This window comes from Penicillium rubens, assembly GCF_028828025.1.
Source record: "Penicillium rubens strain IBT 27055 chromosome Unknown utg000003l_segment0_segment0, whole genome shotgun sequence".
NCBI classification, from domain to species: Eukaryota; Fungi; Ascomycota; class Eurotiomycetes; order Eurotiales; family Aspergillaceae; genus Penicillium; species Penicillium rubens.
In genome coordinates, this window is record NW_026890601.1 from 9,412,102 (window position 1) to 9,430,217 (window position 18,116).

The 18,116-nt window shown below is 49.8% G+C and overlaps 6 protein-coding genes across 6 annotated transcripts; 4 read left to right on the forward strand and 2 right to left on the reverse strand.

The window, feature by feature from the left end:
• Nucleotides 1-681: 681 nt before the first annotated feature.
• Nucleotides 682-2,021, forward strand: N7525_009836 (basic helix-loop-helix domain-containing protein; the record flags this gene model as incomplete). Its single annotated transcript, XM_002563891.1, has 2 exons — nucleotides 682-745; nucleotides 799-2,021. 2 exons carry the CDS (start codon nucleotides 682-684, stop codon nucleotides 2,019-2,021), a joined length of 1,287 nt encoding a protein of 428 aa, XP_002563937.1.
• Nucleotides 2,022-2,715: 694 nt separating this feature from the next.
• Nucleotides 2,716-3,753, forward strand: N7525_009837 (uncharacterized protein; the record flags this gene model as incomplete). The annotated part of the gene is made up of 5 exons (XM_061214871.1): nucleotides 2,716-2,969; nucleotides 3,065-3,149; nucleotides 3,204-3,368; nucleotides 3,430-3,537; nucleotides 3,601-3,753. The coding sequence occupies 5 exons, from the start codon at nucleotides 2,716-2,718 to the stop codon at nucleotides 3,751-3,753; spliced, it is 765 nt and encodes a 254-aa protein (XP_061069302.1).
• Nucleotides 3,754-4,437: 684 nt separating this feature from the next.
• Nucleotides 4,438-10,736, forward strand: N7525_009838 (SPO22/ZIP4 family meiosis protein; the record flags this gene model as incomplete). Its single annotated transcript, XM_061214872.1, is given in 21 exon segments — nucleotides 4,438-4,606; nucleotides 4,626-4,734; nucleotides 4,751-4,788; nucleotides 4,968-5,297; nucleotides 5,354-6,105; nucleotides 6,170-6,317; nucleotides 7,012-7,305; nucleotides 7,360-7,610; nucleotides 7,665-7,920; nucleotides 7,966-8,039; nucleotides 8,085-8,166; nucleotides 8,218-8,269; nucleotides 8,419-8,638; nucleotides 8,692-8,822; nucleotides 8,877-9,022; nucleotides 9,078-9,264; nucleotides 9,326-9,411; nucleotides 9,463-9,626; nucleotides 9,685-9,822; nucleotides 9,874-10,167; nucleotides 10,233-10,736. 21 exon segments carry the CDS (start codon nucleotides 4,438-4,440, stop codon nucleotides 10,734-10,736), a joined length of 4,425 nt encoding a protein of 1,474 aa, XP_061069303.1.
• Nucleotides 10,737-11,359: 623 nt separating this feature from the next.
• Nucleotides 11,360-14,731, reverse strand: N7525_009839 (uncharacterized protein; the record flags this gene model as incomplete). Its single annotated transcript, XM_061214873.1, is given in 5 exon segments — nucleotides 11,360-12,038; nucleotides 12,053-12,904; nucleotides 12,963-13,802; nucleotides 13,861-14,132; nucleotides 14,189-14,731. The coding sequence occupies 5 exon segments, from the start codon at nucleotides 14,729-14,731 to the stop codon at nucleotides 11,360-11,362; spliced, it is 3,186 nt and encodes a 1,061-aa protein (XP_061069304.1).
• Nucleotides 14,732-16,119: 1,388 nt separating this feature from the next.
• Nucleotides 16,120-16,356, forward strand: N7525_009840 (uncharacterized protein; the record flags this gene model as incomplete). Its single annotated transcript, XM_061214874.1, has 1 exon — nucleotides 16,120-16,356. One exon carries the CDS (start codon nucleotides 16,120-16,122, stop codon nucleotides 16,354-16,356), a length of 237 nt encoding a protein of 78 aa, XP_061069305.1.
• Nucleotides 16,357-16,718: 362 nt separating this feature from the next.
• Nucleotides 16,719-17,877, reverse strand: N7525_009841 (hydroxymethylglutaryl-CoA lyase; the record flags this gene model as incomplete). The annotated part of the gene is made up of 2 exons (XM_002563896.1): nucleotides 16,719-17,543; nucleotides 17,623-17,877. The coding sequence occupies 2 exons, from the start codon at nucleotides 17,875-17,877 to the stop codon at nucleotides 16,719-16,721; spliced, it is 1,080 nt and encodes a 359-aa protein (XP_002563942.1).
• Nucleotides 17,878-18,116: the final 239 nt, after the last annotated feature.

Here is an 18,116-nt window from a genome sequence, read left to right on the forward strand (position 1 = left end):
GAAAGAGATATAAGAAAGTGTACCCCGTAGTGTGTATTTCCGAACAGAATCAAACGGTAACAGAGGGTACCTGCAGTTGTATGGAGTACTTTGCATTGCAGAACGTTAACCTTGGAAGTCGGTGTCTCTCTCACCTCGGGAAGGGTCCTCCGGGGGTTAACTGTTAGCAGCCCTCCCCAGTAAACGTACTAAATACCGAGGGTACACTGTAAGCCACAGCGGATCCCCTGTAATTTGTGTAATTTTGGTACCGTTACGTCACGCGCTCAAATTTTTGCATGTGATCAGGTCGAGGCCGAACAGGACGATTGCTTTTGATGCGAGACTTTCCACGTATTCCTCTACAGGATCTCTCTTTTGTACACTCTCTTGATTCCTTTTCTATTTCTTTCTTTCTTCGCAGTTCTCCCTGATCTTCTTGTTCCTATCCCATTGCGCCGAGCCCAACCGGCTCCTTATCGAGTCGCATTATCAACTCTGGAGAGCCCCGTGGCCTTGATCGACCCCCGCGTCCCTCTTTTGTGGAGTCGAACCTTCTCTATCATCTTGCGGTTTGCGCTCTAGTCCAAGGCATGACAGTATTGCCTTGGTTCGCGCTACTCTTAGCATCAGAGTATCAACCCTTTCCTTGACCGACACTCCGACATACAAATCCCTCTTGATATTGAATCGCTCTTCGCTATGAATGGACATAGGGCTGAAGCTCGGACTGGGCGTACATCCCCTCCGGCTGCTCCCTTTGGATGTGAGTGATTCTGAGAATGCTTTTGTACTGTGCACTCTCTGACCCGATTCCAGACTCCTTCCTCTCCCCGATGGACACCCCCTTTGAACAGGCACCTGCTCTACCCCCAGGACCTTCTCTTCTTGACGATAATGAATCAAATATGCTCGATAATTTCTTTACAACCATGAACGCAAACCAATTTACGAATGATCTTTGGATGCGACAAGAACATAAATCCGGGGCACCCAACTTTGACTGGTCGGGTGAGCTGCCACCCAACTTCGAGGGATCAACCACGTCCCTATCGCAGCCTTCATTTCAGCAGCATGGGCTAGGCAAGGCAGCCGGGGGAATGATGACAGATAATCCTACAAGCTCGGATATATTCGCCGCAGCCTCCATGCTCTACCATAGTGGTGTAAATGGATCAGAGTTGGGATCCACGTTAGCACAACAGGCTTTCGCTGGACAGTCTCTCCCCATCCACGGGACACAACAAAAAAACAATTCACATACCGGAAGTACTGCACAGGGTTCAAATCAACCTCCGCCCCGGGCTGATGTCCCAATTGGATATCATACCTCGGAGATGTTCTTTGACGTCCGTGACCCCATTCCTGCGGACCAACATCCATCAAGAAAGGCCCGCAGTTTGCGATGGGGCTCAGATGCCAGTTTCATGGATCAAGGCTACCTTCGTCCCCCTGATCAGCCCGACGAGGAACAACGGACAAATGACCTGCTCGATCATCTCGGGTGTTTCGAACCACAGAGCAGTGCCGCCAACACACGAGCACCCAGTCCAGAGCGCATGGTTGGAGCTCCCCCTCAAGGTCCTCCCTTCCGAAATAGTGCTGTCCTGGACGAGAGCTTACATCCCCGGAAACGGCAACGAGCTCTGAAAGAGGAGGCTGATGAATACTCAGATGACAATGATACACGACCGCACTCTAGAAAATCTAGAGGATCTATCAGCAAAGGCCGACGGGTATCAACGGACATATCTCGAAAAGCCCGACTACAGCCAGGGTCCAAAGCTGCACGAGAGAATCTCACAGAAGAGCAAAAACGGACCAACCACATTCTTTCGGAGCAGAAACGCCGAAATCTAATTCGTCAAGGCTTCGAAGACTTGTGCACACTGGTCCCAGCACTTAGAGGCGGCGGGTTCAGCAAAAGCGCAATGCTCACTGGAGCTGCCGACTGGCTTGAAGACCTTCTCCGGGGGAATGACATTCTCCAAAGCCAACTGCATGACTTGAAGGGCATTAATGGCTTGGTGATGCCGCGTTAATACCCTCTGTGACACGATCACAACGTTAATATGATCTCATGGATGGCCCCTGCCTCTTTTCTTCGCGAGAATTGCAAGCGTTTCAGCGGGTGGACAGTTTTGTGTATGCACGTCGGCGAGTTGGCATTTCATCTTCACAAATCCCGGCAACTCGATACCATTTTCCTTTTTTTATGCATTCTCTTTCATCGCCGTCCTTTTTTCATCTAATTGTTGTAGGTGATGCAAGTCACCTTGCGGCTGATCCTCGGCAAAAATCGATACCCTAGTGCATATGTATGTATACATGTATGATTCGAAAGGCGTGTATTCGCAGAACATAGTTTGAGTACTCAATTGTTTCAATGTGTTTAAAAATTAGGCTGGTCCATATATTAAGATGTAGATTTTTGCTGCAAAAGCTTGGTATGTATGGCGTAGGTTAGGTGTGTGCTCTCTACACACGCTTAGTTCTAAAGTTGGTATAGAAGTACTTCAATTTGAAATTTCGAGGACAGACGCAGACTCTACTTCAGTTTTCATTTCAAAATTATTATGCGCGAATACATGTTAATGCCCAAAACACCAAGACCCTGTGAGTTGGAATGCTACATAGTATGTCCCGTCTCCACCGCTCTGTTTTGCCTGCATGTGAAGACGCGTCGACGTAACCTTAATTGTGGACCCGACAGACCACCAACACCCTCAACTTACTATGCCTCCAAAACGAAAACACGCGGGCGACGATGCCTCGCAGGAAGATGACTCCAAGCGCTACGCCTATCTGAAACCTCATGTCCGCCGTGTCCCAGAGAAGACCATCAAGTCGAAATGGGCCCCTCTACCAGAACCCGTCCAGGAAAAAGTCATGGGCATGTTCCACTCCCTCGAACGACCGGTGATAATGCGGAATCACAATGAGCGCAAACGAATTGAGGCACAAGGCGCTGTGCAAGCGGTCGTGCGAAAGTAAGGCAGCATGCTCAGTCCGGAAGCTTATGCAGAGCTACCACTGTCTTGAGAGAGAGATGATGAGACTGATCGTACACTCCTTGTTATTTTAGTTTGGGCAAACGACTCCCGCGAATGCCATTCCCGCCCATAACGAAGGACTCGAACTTTGACTACGAATCTGCGCTGAATGAGCACGTATGTGACCCTCTACGATTGCCGACAACAAGTCCATACTGATTACGTTCTTAGCGCTCCCTCGAGGGCCATTTAGCTACGGTGAATGATAGCGTCGATCTACTAAAAGCTGAGATCGCCAAAGAAGAAGCCCTTCTTGCTGGAGAAACAAAGTCGCTCCAGGAAATGGACAAGAATGCCAAACGGGCCGAGGCTGAAAGGAAACGACAGACGAAAAATGTATGCGGCAAACTCATCGTCCTGTTTCTGAGTGTGACTAGCTAACATTTTACGGCCGTAGGAGCACCCTGTGCTTCGGCAGTTGGATGCACTTCCTCGAACTGAGGGGTCTGGGTCCTCTGAGTTCACGCTTCTTGGCGCCAAAGATAGCCAAGTGTCTCTAGACGAAGTATGGAGTGCTCCTGAACCACACGTGCTCGCTCTGTCAACTTACCATTGTGTTTGAATTTAGTTGGAGACCGACCCTGAAGTCCATGGACTCATGAAGCAACTGCATGGCCATCTTCAATCCATGCAAAGCAACACCGCCCCCTTCGCAGGACTCGGGGATGCCATAACTCGTTCACAAGCTGCCTTGGATTTATACTCGATGCCGAACGACTGATCGTCCCACTGGACATCACCGCACCGTACAAAACCACCAAACCCGGCATTTTGACGCTTATGATTGACACATGAAGGGCCTCGGGACCCAGGATATGCACGTTTATTAAAAACGTAAACCAAATACTGACCGCGCTTGGCGACCGGGAGTCACAGATGCAATCCTTGTCGCGTGCTCGAATTCCAATGCAGTCGCTGAATAGCTGCATACGGTGGAACCCGGATACGGTTGGACTCACCTCTCATCAGAAGGATATCCCACCACAGTGGTAAAATATGAAGCACATTATGTTAGGAGAAGGGTAATGCGAGTCTAATGCGCACCCAGTCCAACCTGGGGAGCCCTGCTTCAAGGGTGATTACATGACAACCCGAGGCTCCACCGCCCGGAAAGAGAGAACTAGACGGTTAGCAATCAATAAACACGAGTTTATGTCTTTTACACAATGGGGTTTTAATCAAAATGCGGCCAATTGTAAGGATAGAAAACGTAATGCCTTGACCGAGGTCTCGCCCCGAAAGTGGCGTGTGCCCAAATAGCCAACCCCATGCGGAGCAGTTCGGAGGGGTGACTCCGCTTTCTCCATTCCCCCAAGAACTTTCTGAAGTTTACCAACTACTACCAACTGGTCTGCAGGCAGCCATTTTGCTCCGGCCCTGGTGGTTCTCACTGAACTCTTGCGCAATGTCCGAAAAGAATGCGCCGCTGGGCGCCTCCAATGCGATAAAATCCAGGTCCACTGATGCAGGGAAGGATACGAGCGTCAAGAACCCGCAAACATCTGCGGTCAAGGCCGAAACGACCGGCTCGGGGAGTCACTCCAGTCCCAAGAAGCGCCGGAAGGTGAATCACGGTAAGGTGCCGTTGCGCAGCATGCGACAGGGGTCTGGGCGCGGCCGATTCTGTTGCGCATAACGATAAGAACGTCTTCGCTAACGAGGGTTTCCCGCAATTCCAGCCTGCGTATATTGCCGTCGCTCGGTGAGTTTACCCCTAGGGAATGCCATTATGCTTGGTTACTATATGCGATAGGCCGTGACATCAGTGCTGGCACATATCTATTCAAGGAACTGGCTTTACTAACGGGATTTTGTTCGTGTGGGACAGCATATGACCTGCGACTCGGTACGACACCTCTGTCTCCCCTCTCCCTGTTCACGACCCGTCATGTCTGAAACTCTGAACGCAGACTTGCGGGAAATAAATTGCGCCAGCTGACCTGTCTGAATCTATGAAGGAACGGCCCTGCACCCGCTGTATAAAGCGAAACATCGGTCACCTGTGCCATGACGAACCGAGAGAAACGGCGAAACGAGGACGTAGCGAACACGAACATTCTGCTGCAGACGACGAGGGCTCGTCTAACAATGAATTGGGCCCCGTACAAGGCATGCCTAGGAGTGTCGACGTCGCCGATGCTGCTGGTCAGCAAACATTCCCTGATACCACGATCGGAATTGCACCCTCAGCTGTGAATCCGCCTTCAACAGTGCCGCCTGGGAATCTTTCTGCATCTAATCAGGGCCTCGAGGCTAACTCTCAGCGTGAGTTCGCAATGAATCCAGTTTCGCCTTCGAACTAAGCTGACGTGATATGACAGTCATGCAATACAACGACTGGGTAGGTGGTCAGAATCAGTTCCAGGACATGCATTCTCTCCACCCGTCGTACATGTTCAATGCACACGAGGTGACCAACGAGTACAATCTGCTCGGGGATTTCCTCAGTAACAGTCTCCTGGATGACGGGGCAATGTTCCAAAATCAAGACATGCAGGGACCCTACACTGATTCCTCGTTGATGAACTCGATGAATGGTATGGCGCTACCTAGCGGGTTGCCGCCTCCCGCGCAGCTTCCACCGCCGGCACAAAGCCAAGTACCTCCAGGAGACTCGATTCAACCCTCGACCTCCACGGTGGGCAATGACAAAGCCCGAGAAACGTACTACATGACCGCCGCCGACCCGGCAGGAACTGACCCACCAGAGGAGCGGATGAACAAGCTTCTCAAGGCGAAATATGACGCCGGATTGCTGAAACCCTTCAACTACGTTAAGGGGTATGCGCGATTGAACCAGTACATGGAAAAGAACATGCAACAAATATCCCGGCAGAAGATTCTGCGGCAGCTCGACAAGTTCCGCCCAAAGTTCCGAGAACGCATGCAGAGCTTGACTGATATCGAACTGATTCTGGTAGAGATGTGGTTCGAGCGAAGCCTTATGGAATACGACCGTGTCTTTGCCAGCATGGCTATCCCGGCCTGCTGCTGGCGTCGAACGGGCGAGATCTTCCGAGGGAACAATGAGATGGCACAGCTGATTGATGTCCCGGTTGAGGGTCTGCGAGATGTATGTTTCAACAATGGAGAACCCCACGTCATATCATACTCAACTGACATGTTTACTCTTGTAGGGCAAACTTGCTATTCACGAGATCATCGTCGAAGACCAGCTGGTCAGCTATTGGGAAAAGTTCGGCGCTATCGCCTTCGACAATACCCAAAAGGCCATGCTCACCAGTTGCACGTTGAAGAGCCCTAATCCCAAATCAACAGGTGATGGTATTACTTGCTGCTTTTCTTTTACGATCAGACGAGACAATCACAACATGTAAGTGTTCACTGTCTCCTGATACTGACATGCCGGAACTAACACTGTGCAGCCCGTCTCTGATTGTCGGGAACTTCCTCCCCATCGATAAATAGTACTTTTTGGTAGACTGCCATTTATTTCATGTCGCGCGAGGGCTTCTATTTTGGTATCATCTTTTGGTATAGTGATTCCCCGAGTTTTGGCTGTACTCTTCACGGAAAAATGTATAGTGCTGGATTTATGTGTATAACATCAAACAGTCTGTTTTCAGTTGAATGATATCTAGGAAGTAAAAGGGTTTAGTGCTCTGAGTAATGTGTATGTCCCGTTTGCGATGGTCAAGAGACGAATAAGCACCTGGACTTTGAATCGCGTGGAGGCCTCCACGACTCAGTCGTCGCTCTTCCAACTCCAACCATCTCCCCATCGTTTTCTCGTTTTCTCGATTTCTCGATTTCTCGATTTCTCGATTCCTCGATTCCTCTTCCCTTATTCTTCTTATCTCCTCTCGTATTTTCTCATCTTCTTTTCTTGTCTCCGAATCGTCAAGTCTTCCTCATGGCGCAACCATCTAGATCGCGCCAGGCTCTGGCAGGTATGAGCCACACATCGTGTCTTCCTCCACTGGGTACGGTAGCTAACCTCAAAGCTCTTCTGCCTTAGACCTTGCTCGCGCCTTGCATAAAACCTTATCTACAGTCGATACTTCGACAAGTCCTCTGCTCTCTCCTAATGTCATTTTCAGACTGGATAGCGATCTCAACAGTAACCCGTTCTGTCTGTTGCCAAATACATCGGGTCACGAGGAACTGGATGTGATCGGGACATTGCTTTGGAACGGCTGCGCCGAGCTGATGATCTCGCGCGGTCACAATCCGGAGGATGCACTGTTGCTCGGCAAAGTGAGGGCTCTTGCGTTTGCAGTGCTGAACATGGCTGTCTTGCCTGATCTCCTAGGTTGTTTATGGTCTCTGATATATTTTGAGGTGATCTTATCTGACCTTTTCTTAGGGAGTCTCAGGGCTCTCGATTTGGCTCTCAGGACGGCGCGTATTTGCATTGGTATATCACCCTGCATCACATCTCACTTTGACTTTGTCGGATCTAATAACAGAACAGGGAACCAGCAACGCGAAATCGCGCTGAATATCTTATCAGTGGCAGCTCAGAGACTAGAAAGTGTTCAACCTGCTCATCTTGGGCTTGATCCTGCGGTTAACCGCAATGTCACCACAAGATATGTCTTGCTCCGTATTCGACTGGTGAGTTACATACACTATTTTGTGTGTTAACAGCAGATTGACATAGTATTCCAGGCCTGGCTGCAGGACCGAGTAGATATTGCCGAGCATTTCTTTGCCAAACTCCCTGCGCCAGTTGTGTCGGATGATGAAGAGTTGATCTTCGAGACTTGTTTTATCATCGGTGACTCTGCACTTGCACGGCGCCTGCCTGACATCGCAATCACATGGCTGCAGAGAGCGAGCGACCATTTGCAGTCCTTATACACTATGACTCAGATGCAGTTTCCAGACTACTACAATTGGAACTTGGTCGTTCGACATTCCCTTGGTGAGTGGGGTGATCTAGTTAATGAACTGGGCTGACGTGTTGCAGTTATTGCTTGTATGCAAGTCAAAAGCGTTCAGTCAACCGTCATCTGCGAACTTGAAAGCAGGGTATTGAGAGAAGTATGTTTGTGGTGAGTATGATAGACTTCAAGCTGACCTTTCTAGAATTACCCAGAGCACCCTGCTATGGTCCTTTATGATCTCTCTGTGGGACATAATAATCCTGGCACTGAGGGATCACTCCAAGGTAAGACCTGTTTTTATCTTGGATCGAATTGAATTGACTCTATTGTTGTAGGTCTGAAAAGTCTGGTTGAGAAGATGACTCTCACAGATATGAACATGCCGATGTGAGCTAGTCCACCAGTGTTGATTGATCCAGGATTTTTCCAGGATGCTAACAGTGCATCTAGAATTTTTCAATTCGCCCGGTCTCTTGGCCATACAAGGTACCTTGATACAGCCCATCTAGTGAGGGACTCTGCTGACGGTTATTTAGTGGTTCAGATAACGGAATGGAAGCATTTCGGATTTTACTCATGCGCCCTTTGCCAACAAAAGAATGGAGAGAGAAATGCTTCGTTGCTTTCCTTCTGCTTCTGAGCAGATCAGAGCTCTCTGATTCTAAGCGGATTCGCATCCTCCGGGGCGTGATTGACGCACTAGAGAAAGGTGGATATCCATCAATCAGCACCAATGCAGCACACGCAACCGTGATCGTAAGGCAAACTCTCATCGTCGTCAATGAAAAACGCTGACTGATTGTGTACAGTGTATCTGGAAAATGACTGGTGGTGCACTCCTCAAGAAGGACTACTGGACTGCACAGTCATGGCTTCAGGTGTGCAGTGACCCTAAGATCTTCCAACACTGCTCCCTGTCCATTCAGGTCGCGATACAAAAGTCAGTTGAAAAGAATTGAAGTTTAACTTGCATAGAGCTCTAACATCTTTCCAGAAAGCTGGTTGCATGTTATTTACAGACTGGACATGTCACCGCTGCTCGTCGGCTACTCGATCGGGGTCTATTCCAAAGCCAGATGGATTGTCAAAGGATGTACTTGTCTTACAAATTGACATTGCTGGAGGGAAACGATGGCTCTGGTATGAATGACCCATCGAACTTCGACACTCCTGACCTACTCTAACCATATGTAAGGGCATTTCTATCTCGGGTTTCCTTTGCATCCCGTGCCGGACAAGCAAATGAGTCTACTATCGTGCGCAATGGAAGCTCAGAGACAAAACAAACCAGAGGAAGTACTGAACTGCCTTGATCAATTCATCAAATGTTTGACTTCAGATGACATTTATCATGACCACTTTTCCGCTGCCGAACATTACCTGTGAGAAGGTTTCAAATCTGTCACTTCGTATATATAAGGCTAACTTGGCTACCCTGAACAGATTTGCAATCACACTTCTTTCCGAAGAGCTGTCCAAGGGATTTAACCAGAGGCTTGGCAACTGTATCGAGACTGTTCTCCAGAGTGGTATGTTTTGCTCTCAAGCAACCGCAACTTTTTGATGCTAATCGTTAATAGCCCTGTCTTATGCAAAAGAGAACAGCATGTTTGAAGGTGGCAACCAGGAGGTCTCAGTCACCCAACTGCAATGGCTCTATTTTGCAACTTACAAAATTGCTTTGAAACTCATCGCCTCCTCTGGGCTCTTGTGGACTACTTCTGTCTTAGATCATTCCAGAGATGTCTGTTCTAAACCCATTCAAACTGTCTGTTTAGCTACGTTTACTAACATTTTATCAGTTTGCGCTCCAGTATCGTCAGATTGCATACCCTGAGATGGGCTCGGAAGCACCCAGGCCGCATTTCTTTGCGGTTGCTTACCTCCGTCTTCTTGTTAGCTCCCTCAAGGCCCGCTGCGAGGACGACCCGACTGAAAAGGTTAGTTTCAATGGTCCTTCAATAAAATCGGTGGCGGTACTGACTCTACAGGTACCGCACTACAAGGATGTACGCGCTTGTTTCCAGCACCTCAATAACTTGCATGGTTGGAAAGATGGAGAAGAGGAGACAGATGATGATGATGCAAATTACAAAGAAGACAGGCACTATGATATTGCGAAATTCTTCGACCTTGAGGCTGCCATGCACCTCAAGATGTGGCAGGATGTCGCCAGCATATGTGCATCCGACGAAGCATTCCCTGGTCCGAAGTTCCACGCACCGATCATGGATCTGACTCTCCAATTGGACTTACCACCCAGACTGGCGATCAGTATCATCAAGGTGCGTTCTATTCCTATGCCCGGGAGGCAAAATTCTTTGAGCAGCTTCTGACGTTTGTACGATAGCGGATCGTGTCAAAGCTCAAAAAGCTACAGGACGACCCCCCTACCACATGGCAACGCGACTTCCGCGTTTCCTTGCCCCATTACCTTCATTGTCTATTCGGTCTAGCCATCGCACCGGTTCAATACACAACCTCTTCTGGGACTGCCTCTCTTGATGTAGAAATGGCCGATCCCGAGGTTGCTGAAGAAGTCCTCGACGAAGTCCTCGCAATGGCAGACAAAGAGGCAGGTGTTGAAGAAAGTGCGCACCTACAGCACGGGCTGCATGCCATCCAGGCCAAGTCGGAGCTTGGTGAAGTGTTTACATATCCAGCTGTAGAGTTGATGCAGATCGCTAGCATGGCTTTTAACAAGGCTGCTGACTTTTATCGCGCCACCCAAGACGAGGACTGTCAGCGTTGGGCGGACAAAGCTATTCGGATTTCTCAGCTTGTGCCTGGTGCCCAGGGCAAACAGCTAGTCAAGGCGCTGCAGAACAGACTGGGGAGCTTGATTGGAGTTTGAGGGTTTGATGAGTTATCAGATTCGTTTGATCCGGATATTTCTGATGGGTCCGTGGTGAGAGTGCAATGAGCAACAAGGGTTTATCAAGACGCTCCTGATTGAGACTAGGTTGGGGATTGGATGGAGGTGCTCGATGTTATTTCAGATGGGTTGGGGCAAGGTGGAGGGATGCGTATGTAATGAAGTGCTAAGTTTTCGAGATGCAATTGAAAAATTGAATTAGGCATTCTTATGCTTTCCCGATCAAAATAAAAGTATGGAGAGAAAGAAAGGACTCAATGATCTTGGTCATGGTGAGATGGCCGACGGCCTCTCAAAGGTAAATATGGGTATCATCAGAAGGGGAATGATCTCTAAGAAATCAGGAAGTAGAAAGAAAAATCGCCCACGCCACCAAAACTTTAGTAGATGATGCAAAGATGCGAGAAAGGAAACGAAAAAAGATAAATCAAGCGAATGCACGAGCCAAAATGCCAGTAAATAAGAAAGAAGAAAAGGAAAGGATCAAGGGAAAGCGATATAAAAGCGCCATAGCAATTCCATGACCGGAGCCATATAACATCGGAAATGCAGTTCCTCCGCCTGAAGCAGAATTAAAAAAGCAGCCAGTGAGAGAATGAGCTTCATTCTTCCTCATTCGCATCACAAGACCGGCTCCGCGAAACCTGCCGCACCCCTTTATACCGCAACGACGGGGTAGACGGCATACGGTGAGGAACACGAGGCGACTTGGGCGTTGCCGAGTAGCTCTGTTTCTGTTCCTGCTCCATATCCTTACCGCTGCTATCCGTCTCGGTTTCGCCGCTCTCATCGCTGCTCTGTCCACGACCACCCACAATGCGGAGTGTGAGACTGAGCTCGCGCTCGAGCTCCTTCTGGGCTTGCATGCGTTGACTTGAGCCGTTGAGTTTCTTGCGATACGCTCGGAGCGTCCGGCATAGCTGCTCGGTGGACATGTCCAAGCTTCCGAACTCACTCCGCGGGGTTGTCTTACCGCGGGTGCGGAAGTCAAGGGATGTGCGGCGGTTGGTGGTCCTTGCGCTGTGTGGTTTTCGGGGTGTTGGGGTCTTTGTTTTAGGGCTTACTGGGGATGGGGACCGGCGGCGCCGGTCTTGTGGTGTGCCTGTTGTCGGAGAGAGGCGGTTTGGTGGGGATGGCGTTTCTGAGACGGCGTGGTTCTTTAGTGATGATGGTGCTAGGGAGAGTCGAGACATCTTGCGAAGTAGCGTTGGTGATTGCTCGCGTATAGGTGTTGGTGTTGTAGGATTCGGACTATCCGGTCGTTGAAATCCGGCGAGCTCGCTGCGGGAAAGGACTTTTCGGAGAGAGGGGGCTTCGCCGCTGTCATTTCCTTTACGGGGTTCTCATCGTCCTCGCGTGCATTCCCGATGAGGTCTGGTGAGACCTGTTGCTGGACAGATAGGTTCCATATCATCAAGATACCATCCATACCAGTGCTGACCACTGTGCGCTTGGTTTGGGACCCATCGGATTTATCACGGTCTTCCAGGAGCAACACATCAGTGACGCCTTCCGTATGGCCAAATTCGCCAGTGAGAAGCTGATCTCGCTCAAGATCATACACACGAATAGATTTGTCGGTGCTCGAAACACCTACAAGAACCTTCGGGGTCTGACCTGAGATTTCAGATGCAACTGTCAACGAGCTCATAATCACCGCATCAGCTGTCTCCGAATCAGATGCTTTGAAACAGTGGAGTTGATGCCCGGAGGGGATATCGAATTTCGAAACGCAACGGTCCATGGTAGAAAGGTATAGGATGTTCGAGTCGTCTGGGCAAAGTGTCATCGACACGGGAGAGGACTTTTGAGTGATGACCCTTGAGATGAGGTAGGCAACAGATGTGCCACAATCCACCTCGCGTGTAGCACGATCCCGTATGACAACAGTGCGGTCTGCGGAGCACGAAAGCAGCTTTTCGCCTTCGTTGATGAACATCAATTTTCCAACGGCGCCGACGTGATCATCCATGGTTTGAATCAATTGCAAGTCGGTGTCTCGTTTCTCGAAGAGTTGCACCATCCGGTCACGCCCAGAACTAGCTATCAACCAGGTATCGTCCATGCCTTGGATGGCCACATCTGTGATTTCTCCACCGTGGGCGCGCGCCTGGTTGAGGCAGGTCCACTCGGAGTTCGAAAATATTCTGCATCGAATGGGTTAGTTGAAGAGCGTGGCCACTATCAAATCTCCATTCCACATACCTTAATACGCCGAGCTTGTCACCAGAGACAAACCAGTGCGCATTTTCAGCGGTTCTCAAAACTTTGAGCTCATTTGCCGCATCGTCTTCTTTTCCTGGAAATTGGTCGACATCGATATATTTCGATCCTCGGCACTTCCCTTGGGCATCCCAAAAGTTCACCGAACCATTGCGAGACCACGTGAAGAAGTCCGCAGACAAGCCGTTGGGGAAATCCATACGGCAAATACCGAGAATCGGGTCCCGATGGGCCGGCATGGAAGCCTCCCCCTCCTCCTGCTCACCGTCTTCGCTTAAGGTGTCAATCGGATAGACATGAATCGCGCGGGTTGATTCAACAGTGACCAGATGAGAATTAAGAGAAGCCATACAAGTAATCGCCGGGATCTTGCTTTTCTTGTCGACCGCACTCTTGTCAAGACGCGCAGGCGACATTGGCGTGGATGAGCCGGATGATCGTAGAACATCAAATGGCACCCGCTGCATTTGCCTTCCTCGTCCACCTAGCCATATAGACTCTCGATCAAAGTCAACGGCCAACGAGGTGATGCTGAATCCAGCTTGCTTTACTGTGATTATCTTCTGGGATCCTTCGCGGTCATCGAGGAAGCAAACTGCACCTGAGTCTGTGCCAATTACAGCCTCGTTATAGGAGATACTGTTCACACAAGTGAAGGTGTTGTCGCCCAGTGCACCTAGTAGACAATTCCTGCCAGAAAGTGCTTTCGGGGCAGGATTGGGCGAGGGGCCAGCTCCCTCAACGTTCAAGCGTGTCTTGGTTGGTGAAACAGGCCGAATCACCGTTGGAAGACGCCAGACCTTCACGTGTCGCAGACCGGTCCTGAACAAAGACAAAGACATTAGTTGACTGCTAGTTATCACCATCAGATTAAACATACGTGACCAAGCTCTGGCCGACCCAGCACATATCCTTGATAAATGAGGTGCATTTATTCGCGGAGTGCAGCTTGGCCGACCCATTTTTGAGGTTGATTGTCCAGATAAAGAGGAACCCGTCGTTTGGATTGCCGAGTGTTGCCAAATACTGAGAATTGGGGCTAAACGCCAGGCTGCGAACACCGAAAGTATGCTCGTTCAGAATGGATAGAGGAACATCCGGCAATGCATCCCTCGCTGTTGAAAATATCAAGACTCGAGGATTATAGCCAGTCTTGACGTTGTCAGCTGTTGTTTTTGCACCGATTTAGCTCACATTCCCCCACTCACCTCTCCCACCGCAAGGAATCTTCCATTCGGGCTGATCGAAACACTCGTCACTGCTTTGATTCTTTCCCTCGAAGACCACCCACGTGGACTCCCGCTGTCGGCAGCTTCGCTTGACGGAGACCCATTGTGGATATTCAGGTGTGGATTGGATCGGATATGGGACAGGGATCGCGATCGTGGGTCTGGGGTGGCCGGGGGAGTTGACTGGTTGTAAAAAGAAGTTGATGGGTTGACACTTGTCGCGGAGGGGCGGGCTCGGAAGAAGCGCTGTGTTATATTGTCGTTCTCGTCTAACTCTGCAAGAACCGCTGCTGATCCAGCGCATAGCGCAAAGCTTCTGCTCTGGTCATGGCTTGAAAAGCCATTGGGGGTGGTCGTTGTTGTGCCGATAACGGTCTGGAGAGATAAGGAGGACTGATGAGAGGTTTTGCTGGGGGATCGCGTGCCTGGTCGGAGGATCGGAGAGTTCGAAGGAGTGATTTTCAAGGATGCGCCGGGTCCGGCAAGCTTGCTTTTCGCACTGAGGGGTGTGGGAGTAGCCATATCCTCGGGGAGGATGCGATCGGTGATTCAAGGTCCGCTGAGAGCGCGGTATATTTGCATGTCAAGCCAAGTTCATCAGACGGGTCCGGGGATGCCAGTCAGGCTGTAGTAGGCGTCGGAAATTTTTATGTCGGAGAGTGGTCAGGAGAGAGTGTGGAGGGAGGTAGAATTAGTGGGGGCAAGCTGAAATGAAGCTCTGATCAGCGAAGTTCGATCTTTCCATGCACACACAACCCTTAAACTCACCAAAAGAGCGTATAGGAAGAGGAAAAAGAAACAAACACGAGGCTCATTCCGCGCTAAAGCAGATCATTCCAGTCGATCAGAGGAATTTGGACCTTTTGGATGCCCCTGGCTCCATCGGATTATATGGGCTTCTGCTTGGCTTCTGATTGGCCTCTTGGACTCGAGGAATTGCCGGATTCTCACTTGTCGAGAGCTTTGAAATCTCTCCCTTTGATCTGCGAAAATGCGTGAGATGAACGGTGGGTCGAGTACGCACAGGTCGCCGCACTAAACCCGGCCTTCAGCTTAACGTGAGCTCTGGGAGTCCGTTGTACGGAGTACGTTGGACGTTATGATCACAAGGTCATATCAGATCAGAACCAAGGGAGGCCCGCGGGAGGTTCCACTGAAGGTCCACAGGTCCGATTGTGGATTTGCTTGGATGGTTGTCTGTTACACCTCTCTCACGTGCCTGGAATAAGATCTCGTGCACCCCGATGCCCTAATCTCACCACAATTCGACCTGTCCATTTTCGCCCATAAGATCTATTACAAGTCCCGCGCAACTGTACTCCGTAAGCACTAAAATCAAAGTGTCGCGTGGTTATTCTACAAGCCAGACTACGAAGCACGAGCTCTAAACATGCTCTAATGTTGGCAGCAGTTCACTGCCGTGAAAAAGTACACCACCAATCTTCAACTTCGGCACTCACGGGTGGACCCGATGATAGCCAGTCGGTCGGTTGAGGGATGTTTCAGCAAGCTGTTTGGAGATGGAACCATTCGACTATACGAGCTGTCATCATCCTGGCCTCTGCCAGCGCTACCCATCCAGCGCAACTTCTAGGCCCATAAAGAAATTGACATCATGCACATAGGCGAGCTTCCCTGTTGGATTGACTTTGGTGTTTCCGAGTCGGATCGGTCAATTCATCTCTCTGGCACAAACTGCTCTAAAGCAGGACCTCTGGATTGATCTCAAGGTAATACAATGTTCAGGATAGGGAACTCACCGTGCTTTCAAACCATATAAAAACCGTTCAGCGAGTATACTCCAATTTGTGGACTTGACGTACGCTAAGGTAGTACGATCTGAATACTCTCTTCCAGTGTGCAGTCACCCGAACAGGCGATTTTTGTCAATATGTCTTGATAGGTTAAATATGTTCGCTGCAGAGATCACGACATTTTCAAGTGCCATCTTGCGTAGGCGCGCTCGACGAACTGGATTCGTCGTTGGCAACAGGACACGGCCAGGAATGCCGTGCACGCAGTTTAGACTTGCTGTCAGGGGCTTCGTCATAAGTGACAAGGTCGGTGGAAAGACCTATGCGGAGGTCACCGTGGCGCTGGCCGACTCCAAAACTGTATACGGTTTCTGGAAGGTGACGTCTACCTGAAATGAGGAAGGACTCTGGGGGAAGCCGCTTCTAAGAGACACTACCTAAAAAGACTATGTACACAAGAGGCTAATGGAAAGACTACTAAAAAGACTACTAAAAAGACTGATGTCCATTTTTCAACATGTAACCTTGAATATACAACCATTGATAGTTCTGACTTTTAGTACCACAACAATGAAAGCTACTTGATTTTCTTGAAATGGACGTATATTAGTGCTAAAAGTCTTATCAATAGCTATTGACAAGAAAGCCTAAGATACAAGGTAGGCATATTGTGTCGTGTTGGCAAATATATGAAACCCGTTGGGAACTAATAAACACTCCGAATAATAACAAGCACAGGCTATAGCGCAAATTGATCAAAGCGACGCTTTTTCATCCGCAAGACGAGCGAGAGTCGCCTTTCCAGCCCGGCTACCATTAGCTCGGTCCAACTCCCCACTAATCCAACCTCCAATCTTCGACATCTCATCCAGGCTGATTCCCGTGTGCATCCCCAGGCTGTGAATAGTGTGCACAAGGTCCTCCGTAGCCACATTCCCCGTCGCGCCCTTGGAATATGGGCAACCACCAAGCCCGCCCACGCTGCTGTCGAAAATACGGACACCATGCTCCAACCCGACGATTGTGTTCACCAAGGCCTGCCCATAGGTATCATGGAAGTGCAACGCCAAATCTGTATTAGCGATGCCAGCAGCCTTGAGTGCCTGCATAAGCTCCATGGTTCGGGGAGCGGTGCCCATACCCGTTGTGTCCGCCACTGAGACCTCATCCGCTCCCATCTCCAGCAGCGTCGCGGTAATATCTGCAACCTTGACAGGATCCACATCAGGCCCTTCATAGGGGCATCCTAGTGCGACAGAGACATATCCGCGTACCCGGATATCCTTGGTCTTTGCTAATGAGACAATCGGCTTGATGCGCTCCAGTGACTCGGCAATGGAGCAGTTGGTATTGGCCTTCGAAAAAGCTTCCGTTGCTGCTGCGAAAAGAGACACCTCCGTGGTTGTCGCAGCCTTAGATGTCTCTCCAGTCGCATCTGCAGGGACTCCTGTCTCATCAAGTATCTTGACCAGGTTCTCCAGTCCTCTGATGTTGGGGACAAGATAGTTGTATGCGATTGTAGACTGTGCCTTGGGCGGTTTTGTGAGAAGATGCTCGCAAATTTCAGCCGTGCTTGCCATCTGTTATCATGTAACCAAATCATCAGCTTTCCGTGTCCGAAATCGCCGTACCACACGATGCTGCTCAGCAAGAACATACCTGGGGTACCCATTTTGCAGGCACAAATGAGCCAGCTTCAATGGTAGTAACACCCGTCTTAGCCAGTCGCTCAATCAAATCAAGCTTTGTTTTCATTGGAATGGACTTCTTCTCATTCTGCAGTCCATCTCGAGCGCCAACCTCCACGATGCGGACATGGTCCGAGGTTAACCGCGACTCGGTTGCGAAGCGACGTGCAGAATATGAGGAGCGCAGGGCTGAGAACAAACTCAACCTGGGGCGAGCTGTCATCATGGTTAAGTTTAGGCCAATTTGTATGATCAGAACAACCAGAACTGTAAAGGAAATAGCAGGTAAGAGGGAAAGCTCTGGGAATGGAACAGTAGGAGGCCGAGAATGCGGAGAGCGCTTTACCACTTCCGGACTAGTTGATCACCCCACCTCTGCTGAGTCAGTCGGCAGAAAAAAAGAAGTGGGATGATACAATATTTGACGATCATCAAGATCGCTGGGAGGCCCAACTTCTGAAATTT